The sequence below is a fragment of the Haliotis rufescens genome, unplaced genomic scaffold (genome assembly GCF_023055435.1).
Source record: "Haliotis rufescens isolate VD_foot unplaced genomic scaffold, xgHalRufe1.0.p SCAF_11, whole genome shotgun sequence".
In the NCBI taxonomy this organism is placed as follows: domain Eukaryota; kingdom Metazoa; phylum Mollusca; class Gastropoda; order Lepetellida; family Haliotidae; genus Haliotis; species Haliotis rufescens.
Window position 1 is genome coordinate 26,166,632 of NW_025963791.1, and position 9,624 is coordinate 26,176,255.

Genomic DNA, 9,624 nt, shown 5'->3' on the forward strand with positions numbered 1-9,624 from the left:
TACCAAGGACGTGTGTTGTGTTTGATGTCACTGAACTTAAATGAGATGGCCGAATGTGTTGCACGTCCCTGCTCGGGTTCAGCTATGGATGTCTCTCACTGCGGTAGTGGTAGCCAGTCACACGAAGAATACTACATGTTAATCATTGGATATAGCTGCTGCTGACTTGAAGTTTTGCATATGTTATCACGTTAAACAAAAAGACCCATGATGCGACGAATCCCTTTTATTTGGCGGATTTTTCCAGCGATTCAACATTCCTAATGTTTACTCAAACACAAAACGTCAGTGTGATAACTGAACCCAAATAAGAATTATTATGACGTGCAATATGGGGTGTTACAGATTGATCATGTTTGTTTGTACAATCAAAATGTCAGGATAGACTAGGATAGCTTGAGGGATGTTTAAGGCTTGGATACCGTAGTCACAGAAAAAGCCATGCCTCAAGCATTTGTCGATTCCAACTCGCTGGTAGCATTCGATTTGAGAATTTTGATATTGTTATATTCAACTATAAACAATTGCTAATGTCTATAAAGCCTATACGGCCCAGTAGACTTAACATTTTCCAAGAAAGTGTTCACAGTGATCACAGTTACTTTTGTGTTTGAGTATATACACGTTTTAACGCCCGACTATGATTGCGACGCTTGACACATATCCGGCGACATGGCCAAAAGTAAAAACAACGGTATTGTGATGTTGTTTTAAAGCAGCGACAGGGACGTTATACTCGTACACCTCCCACAGAGTCGGTTCAAAACCTTGACTCGCAGCGTCGGACAGGAACATGAATGACGTCAGAACATGTCCGTTTATGGAAACGGTGTGAGGTTTAGTTGAGGAAGACCGATCCTTCAGACTAACAGCAACTCTGAGACGCGCCATTTTGATGGTGCCAAGGAAAGGAATGCCAACCTGTGTGTTCACGGCGTTGTTTTGGATGGGCACGACCACGGCTACCCCGTAATACTTAACTTCATTTATAGTCTGCGCATGCGCGAAACTATGACCTGATTTGAGGCTGTAGAAGCAGCTTGACTCCGGTTCCAGAAGGACCTGATTGTGGTTGATGCGGACGGTTTTGTTCGGTTGAAATACCGATACGTTGTTGTGATGGTTCCGATAGAAGCAGGTTGAAGTGGCAGAGGATGGTTTAAGCCAGTTGTTAGGGAAGGTGAGGTTGACTGTAGCCTGTACCTTCTTGTAGTTGTGGAGGAGCACTGTCACCTCCTGGGTTGCAACGTTGGCGAGAGCGTGTGAGGCTATCGTCTTCTCATTGCCGTCATAGGCGTCATCAACTCTCAGGAACTTCAGGTTGTCATGAAAATACTTCCAAAACTTGAAGGCATCAGAAACTGTTCTCTCAGTGCCATTTCTCTCAAACAGGCTGGAATAAGAAAATTCACATCAAGATCGTATGCATCTTGCATTAAAACTATTCTGATATTCAATGTCACATTATTAAGTGTTTCCAACTGACGATTGCATGCATATTATGTGCATATTTAGCACTACCTAGGTTAGGCTTGGCGTGGCGACACCACACCTACATACTTAATAATCATTTTTGTCAATGCATTAAAAGAATAGTGTGCTTGAAGTATATAATTGTATTTTATACTCAATAGATGGTCACTCGAAATAAGAAATGATAAAATGAAGTTATTCCCTCAGAATGTCAAAGGAAAAGATGTAATTGATGGAGTGAGAGAATGTGTTGGGGTTAAACAATAATTCACATATATCACATGTCAAATTGTTGTTGGAAGAAATTCCGAAGTAATACATGTCTTTGATGTTAAATCTTCCCGATTCCAGGGAGTTAACTGACTGTAAATGTCCAGTTTGCACCCTTTCCGAACGGGGCCGGAATTTCTGGGTTAGATCGTAGCACCACCAGGGGCTATTACGAATTACGTTACATTTTATGTTCCTTCTATTGACCAATCAGATGCCACCTCTCATATAACTGCATTTGCTTCAAACAAAATGGTGGCGCCCAGTCAACACAATCTGATCGATAATCCCGATCTACATTGTAATAAAACGGGGCTGAATTCGTGAAGTGCATCAAATCACGCAAACATCTTGATTAAAAACAATCCTGCAATCTGCACGGCAGTTTACGAACCGGATGTCGATGTCGTTACGCCATTTTGATTGGGCAATGCAAAGACTCGTTAGTCCAGCCAAAATATAACTCCATAATGTCAGCCTAGTTCGGCAAGGGTGGAAACTGGACTTTTTATAGTCAGTTAACTCCCTTGCCTCGGGAAGATGATGATGTTACCACTTTGGTGAGAACGTCAGTGGTGGTAGTATGAGCATTATCACGGTACATTGGAACCTTCTTGCATCGGCTCTACCCAACAACCGACGAACTAAGAGAAATTACAGGTTATATGTCCCCAGAGAATGAGAGATGTAAAACCCGCGCCACGGCCAGGTCCTTACAGCATTCCTTCACGAGGGACAGATAATCCCGGAGTTCCGAGTTTCCAGTAGATTTCTCTAAATATTAGACTTCGCCATTTTAAGAAAGAAAATGAAGAAAAACGATGAATGATGAAATATCAACCCTACAGAGAAACTTCAACGAAGGCAACCTACTATTCAGATGACGTCATATAATCAATTTGTGACGTTATGAGCTGACCAAAACAGTATTGAGAAACCTAAAATGCAAATGTGCATACATCGAGATTTGATTACACATAATTTTTCCAGCCTCCTTATAAGTAACATCATATAATAATATAACCATAGCTGTGTAGAGTGACCATCGAAAATATTCACCTACCTGTACGTGATGCTTGCTTGTCCCTTTAAGTCCGTGTAGGATATTAGGAATGCAACAACCGTGTCAATAACGTCCCTGTAGCTCAGGTAGGTGAACATATGAGCATTGTGCTGGTAGACGTACGCCCAGTCAGCAAAGGTGCTTGGTTTCTGGTCATTTAAACCAATGATCAACGTAAGACCAAACTCACTGATGACTAACGGTACATTTCTCCCGTTTTTAACGTGTGCATAATTCTCCACCAAGTCTATGAATGCTCCAAGCCTGGCTGGGCTGCTGCCGTAAAAGGTGTATCCATCGCCGGCAACCTTGAGGTGGCTGTAGTCATGGAAGGAGAAGAAGTCCATGTCCGTGACGGACATGTTCATGAAGTCGGCCAGACGTTTCCACACACTAAAGTCCTCCCTGTCAGAGTGGGAGACTGTCCCTGTGTTGGTCGGACCTCCGACTCGGAGAGTCGGGAACTTGGCTTTGAGCTTCTTGGCGACGACTTGATGGTAGGCGACGACTGTGTCCCATTTGAGGTATTTGTAGTCCGCGCCAGGCTCGTTGTAGACCTCTACTATTGGTGGGATGCTTCCAGCGGACCCGTTCACCGCTTCCAAAAACAGAAGCACGAACTCTGCAGCAGCGTCCATGTTCTTAGGGAACTTGCCACCGTATGTTGTTTTCGTCATCCAGTCGGGCCAAAACAAACCTTTGATAGAAATATCAAGTCAGAGTGAGTGAGTTTGACTGGAAGCTGCTTTGGCCAAGTCTAGTGTTTCAGTTTCTTCAGGGCGTCTGAAGGGATCCTAGATGCCTACCTATATGTTGAAAGAGTGGGGTACTGACAAATCAATGATCATGTCTACCCATTTAGAGCTTTGTGGTTTAGCCACATCTTGCGAATTTGGCTTTGTACAGGAATTTGTTACTATTATGTTGACAAAGATGCACATATCATTGTATATGTATGTGATTACTCTGTTTATGGTGATGTGAAAGTATAACTCATATAAATATAAAATAGGCCATTCCTAGAAGGAAAGACGACACACCACGGGGATGCATGCTGACATTATTACCCAGGTCAGTAGAGTATATTCCCAGATCCGTTATATAACAAGTGGACCAGACGACGATTACTCGTGAAGGATTTTCAGGATAACTGAAGGATGAGTTACGATAAGGACACGCTTTTGCCAACTATTGAAATATCTTAGGAAAAGCCTTGATAGAGAGATTTACCGCACATGTTCAAATGCTTTTTTGCAATACATACTTTACATTTTGGTTCATCAGCATCATCAACAACAATAACAACAGTAAGTAAATAGTTACGACTAAAATGCACGGAATAGGCCAAAGTACTGGAGAAAGAGTAAGTATAATTTAGTCAACAAAAAATACATCGTCAACTTTCATCTGTCCCAGATACTTAACATTGTTAATTTGAGTCTGTATATCTTCACGGGGTAACTCAAATTATGATGTAAAAAGTTTTGTACTTAAGGTCAAGTGGCCTTTAATTCAAATAAACCTGTCTGTCTGTCTGATATCAGTGCAACTGCTGGACATGGTGTCGTAAATTCATTACTTGAAACTTCAAACAATAATTTTGAAATGGAAATGTGCGTATTACGAACCATTTTCAACCAACCTTACAAAGGATAGTAAATAAAGGGGGGAGTTCTGTAGCTGTAACATTATTTTGACGTAGAAATATATTGACGAAACTGATTTAATAATAAAACAAGATTCAGAGCTCTGCTCTGATCTATGTCTGCATTGGGTCATCTATAGCCATACTTCTCACCATTGAATACAATGACTCCGTTAGGGTTACGGCCATAACCCTTGATGTTGTGGCTGTACTTGTTGGATATGGCATCCCTTTGGTTCCAAAAATGTGTTGGGTCAGGGTAACCATGGCGATGAGGATCCTCTGGGACCTGGACGATGAAAGGACGTGAGTAAATTCAATTCTTCAATCATTGTATTTCAGCAATAAGGCCTCAGTCCAATGTAAAATGACAGCAAATGTAATTGGAACAGCAGCGATTTGAAACGCAACTAATATAGTGAATTAGTGAGGTTTGTCACTTATATCAAAGCGTAACAGCTGAGAGTGAAAGGAAAGAGTAAATAGCTATTGTGCTTACAGACCAAGAAGCATGATCAGGGTTTAAGAAAATGTGATTCGAAGCTAAAATAATAAAAAATAGAATCTTTCTGTAACAAAACTCTCATGAAAATAACATTCTTGGCATCGTAAGGTTCCAGTCTATGTGGCCATGGCTCTGATCTCAGCACCTGAAGCTTGTAGTAACAGCCGACTTAAATGAGGATCGGGTGTTCACAATGTGTTCAGCATTGCTCATGCTATCAGTCACTGGTTTACCTGTTCCAGATTCTATTATTTACAGACCGCTGCAATATTGCTGACCGCGGCGAAAAACAACGTTCAATCAATCAGTATTTTGTATTGTGTTTACCAATGCATTGTGATGCACCGACCAAATATATTATATGTCAAATATTCTTATATCAATATCACATACAGATATATTGAAGGAAAAAGACACACACACACACACACACACACACACACACACACACACACACACACACACACACACACACACACACACACACACACACACACACACACACACACACACACACACACACACACACACACACATTTCACCTCAGTTCCAATCACATATACAAATGTTAATGGGTAATAATATATGTCAGTAACTACCACACACAAAGTTTGATTTAAACTACACTTTTAACAGTATTTCAGTTTGATCACGGCACGTCGGCTCCATGGCAGTAAAGCCCGATGTGATCTTAGATATTTACCGCTTTGAAAAAACCTAGAATCATTTTTAGGGCAAACCCACGATCTGGCACGCCAAAGAGACGTAACTCTGCACTGCGAATTGCAGCGCCTTACTTGACAGATAGTGCCCCCTCACACAAAAAGGTGCTCATGACAACAATATGTACCTTCCCAAACAAGGCTTTGTCCGGGCTTATCCATCTCCCACTATGAGATCCAATAACAATGTTGGGCTGAATGTATCTATCGTTGTCCATGCCGTTGTGGCTTCCCCAGCGGCCAGTCTCAAAGTTCACCTTGCCTGCCTGGGAGTAGAACTGGGGATAGATGGTGACAGGAATAGCACTGCCTACCGTGCCAACCATCAGCAGCAACACCAGACACATCAACATGACGTGAATACTTATGAAATGTGCTAATCGTATGACACATTATATGCCATGCCATAGATAAGTTAAGTCCTACCTCTCCCAACGCATGGTGTGTGGAATATTATCAACATCAAATATTTGGTCTTATCTTATTATACCAAGGCAAGTCAATTGTTCACCTGAAAAAAAACGGGAACATATGGTAGTCGTCACGATAGGGACTAGTCAACACATACGAATGTCATCATCCGGATTCCAGATAACCAGAACTATATATTTCTTGCACGTACAATTGGTGTCCGATACTTACAAAGACTTATATTTTTATGAACGCCTGGAGTCATTCCTCCTGACAGAGATTCATATGTGATGCCAATAGTTTACTTTCATTTCCCTCTGTACTGACATCTGTTTCGAAGTAAAAAAGCGTTATCTATAGTTCTACTTTGTGACTGGCTGATAGTGCCCGATAAGTACATGCACGTGGCACACCTGTGCTTATTATTTAGTCTGCATGTAATGACGGTACTTATCTAAGAATAACTAAATGCGTGTAAGTTCGTCGAATGGGGTTACTTCATTGGGTGCTACGGGGTAAACGGCCAGTTCTGGATTTATGACAACAGACTCTTGTGTAGACAGAAACACTTTCTTGTATTCAGATCAGACGGAATTCTGACTGCAAGCACGAGCAACGATCAACGCCGTCGGGTGCGATGACACACTCAGACAAGGCACTTACTACCAAATCCCCATTTTAGACGCCTCTTATGGCAAGTACGAGGAACCGAGAGTCTGATTACCTAATGGTCTTATCACAGACGAAGACGTCACGAAGTTAAACGACAGTGTTATATGAGACACGTGACCATATAAAATAGTCATACCTAGACTTGTCATTGCATTTGCACACCTGTTTTCTGTGTTTACGATAGAAATCACCGAGGCTTCTAAATGGCATTGTGTATTCATAGCTTTCGGCCATGGGAAAGGCTTTCATTTTTGTGGAAGCCTCGGTGGCTGAGTGGGCTAGATCGCTGACTTTGTGTGCTGGCGATTAGGTGCCTCACTCTGGCAAGAGTGGGTCCGAATCCCGGACGGGACTCAACCCCAAAAAAGTAAGAGAATCTGTACTTTACGAAGAAAGTGTTATCCCAAATATAACATTTGTAACATTTACATACCTCGCCTGAACATCATTGCCATTTGTATGACCCTTCCGACCTGAGTCCAGATTTGGAAACATTGTCTAAACAGTATCCCTTCTTGAATCTCCCTTAACACTTTGATGTCCTGTCGATGTCTTCTGAAATACTTCCATTCCTATGAAAAGTCCTGCTCTAAAGGAACTTCCATTTGTCTTCTCAGTCTGTTTGTCTACGTCCAGTGAATTTCATGTTTTTGGTTGCGTTTCTGTTACTGGTTCTGTTTTGACATCAGCTTTCCATTCGCATGTGTTCTGCGTAAAACCATTTACTTCAGAGCCACGGCTACAGGAGCACGAAGGTATCAAGAAAGACACAGTGGCATGTATAGTAAGTTTCATCGCTGATATCCAAACATAAAATTGCAACTATACTTTAATAAAAAAGTGGGGGATTATTTCCAAAATTTGTATGAGAAGTTATGACCGTCATCGATCTTGTAGGACGATAGGGGTAAGATGGGGAATTACAAAGTTGACTTTTTTGGATCAGTAGTGTGCACCGCCACTACTTGTCAAAACATTCATTCACACGACTAGGAATACTACGGATGGGCCTCCCAATGGCGAATTGAGAGAGTCTGTGCAATTCCTCTTGCAGCGCCTGGCCAGGTTCAGGCAACGTGGTCTGCGACCTATGACGTTGACGCACACGTCTCACTATTATAACCGAGACGTGTTCAATGGGAGAAAGGCCTGGTCTCATTACTGGCCATCGCATTCTGTAGATTGTGCTCTGCTTGAGGTGAGCATTGGCGATTCGTGCACGGTAAGTACGGGTCGACCCACACGCCTTGCAAACGGGACAACAAAGTGTCAGTATGTTGTCCAGATAAAACTGTCCAGTGACCCTTCCTTGCACAAGATGGAGATGGTTCATAGTGATGCCAACCCACGCCAAAACCGATCCACCGCCAAACCTTCATGATGTCTCAGGTTGATATAGGCTTGATGTTCATTGGGATTTTGAAAGGAGACAAGATTTCTTGCAACAATGTATTGTTTGTGGCAGACAATTTCTTTGTTTGGGCTTTTTATGAAATACAATTTATTTGTTCCGATAAAATCTCCAGCTCTTGCGATATGCAATACGTAGTTTATTTAAGCAGATTTGGACTATTGGCAGATATTCTCTTTTATGTAATTAAAATGAAAGCAATAGCAAATCTACTTTTTCCTTAAACAGAAATCACAGCACGAACAACGACCCATTTTCTCAATGGTTTGAAAAAATAATATAATATGTTTAATGATAAACATTGTTGTTGTTTGCCATGAAATTGAAAGTGCTTGTGTGAACATTCAATTGTGTCATACCATAATTATTGCTGAAAGAGTCGCAAATTCTTACTTTTTCACTCATTCATTACGATTTGACATGTATTCCATGACTTACAATTTGTATATTATATAGGGAGTCTGGTATGGAAAGCCCGAAACTATGTAAGGCTGCAACGGACGGACGCACTCTGGCGATTTGAGTTCTCTGCACCTTTGTCTGTTTACCAAAGGGCGAGATCGCGAGAATGTCCCTTGCTGCATTCCATAAAATGCAGACCGCCTCCATGGTCTAGTGGTAGAGCGTCCGCCCGGAGAGGGGAAGGTCCGGGGTTAGATCCCCGGCCGCGTCATACCAAAAGACGTTAAAAGATGGTATTTGTTGTTACCCTGTCTGGCGCTCGGCATTAAGGGGCTAAAACAAGGACTGTTCGGCTCGGAGTCAGTATACTTTGTCTGAGTGGAGTATTCATGTTAAACTGCGGCATGGTATGTCAGTGAGCTAGCACTATAAACCGGCATCAGTCCGGAGTAGTAGTAGCAGACACACACACATCAGTCCGGAGTAGTAGTAGCACACACACACACACACACACACACACACACACACACACACACACACACACACACACACACACACACACACACACACACACACACACACACACACACACACACACACACACACACACACACACACACACACACACACACATACCTAATATGTCGCCATGGTTATTATCTTACTCCTATTACCCCTTATTATACCGTGTCCCTTGTGAAGGCGGCGTGACTCGGTGTCAGTATGCAATATAAAATAACATTATCTGAATTGCTACTGCCATTAGAAGGATAACGAATAATTTATGACATGAAAGTTGCTGCACTGGGATAACATGACAGGACTGTAAAGGCCAATAGCTCATTAAGACATTGTGTTAATAATCATATAAACGTTTGACGTGACACTATAATCTCCACGAGAGAATATGAGATTAGAGAGTTGGTAATGACATAGAACACGATACAGTAAGTTATTGTCGGAATGGAACGAATTAACTGACAGTAAGATACACACTGGGGAAATGAAAGGAGGACGGTCAGATAAAAAGACGCTAATAGAAGGTGCGAT

The 9,624-nt window shown here is 41.9% G+C and overlaps 1 protein-coding gene across 1 annotated transcript; it reads right to left on the reverse strand.

The window, feature by feature from the left end:
• Window positions 1-208: 208 nt before the first annotated feature.
• LOC124132857 (beta-porphyranase A-like) lies at window positions 209-6,112 on the reverse strand. Its single transcript, XM_046497000.2, has 4 exons — window positions 5,807-6,112; window positions 4,605-4,740; window positions 2,807-3,503; window positions 209-1,393 (listed from the first exon to the last, which is right to left on the reverse strand). The coding sequence occupies exons 1-4, from the start codon at window positions 6,029-6,031 to the stop codon at window positions 628-630; spliced, it is 1,824 nt and encodes a 607-aa protein (XP_046352956.1). The 5' UTR covers window positions 6,032-6,112; the 3' UTR covers window positions 209-627.
• Between the last annotated feature and the right edge of the window lie 3,512 nt (window positions 6,113-9,624).

Bases quoted from the DNA above. Each gene is read 5' to 3' on its own strand.
- LOC124132857 (XM_046497000.2), bottom strand. From the start codon at position 6,031: ATGTTGATGTGTCTGGTGTTGCTGCTGATGGTTGGCACGGTAGGCAGT. The intron at 4,741-5,806 runs GTACATATTGTT...TTCATCGTCCAG, and splicing joins ACAAAGCCTTGTTTGGGAAG to GTCCCAGAGGATCCTCATCG. The intron at 1,394-2,806 runs GTAGGTGAATAT...TTCTTATTCCAG, and splicing joins CAAGCAAGCATCACGTACAG to CCTGTTTGAGAGAAATGGCA.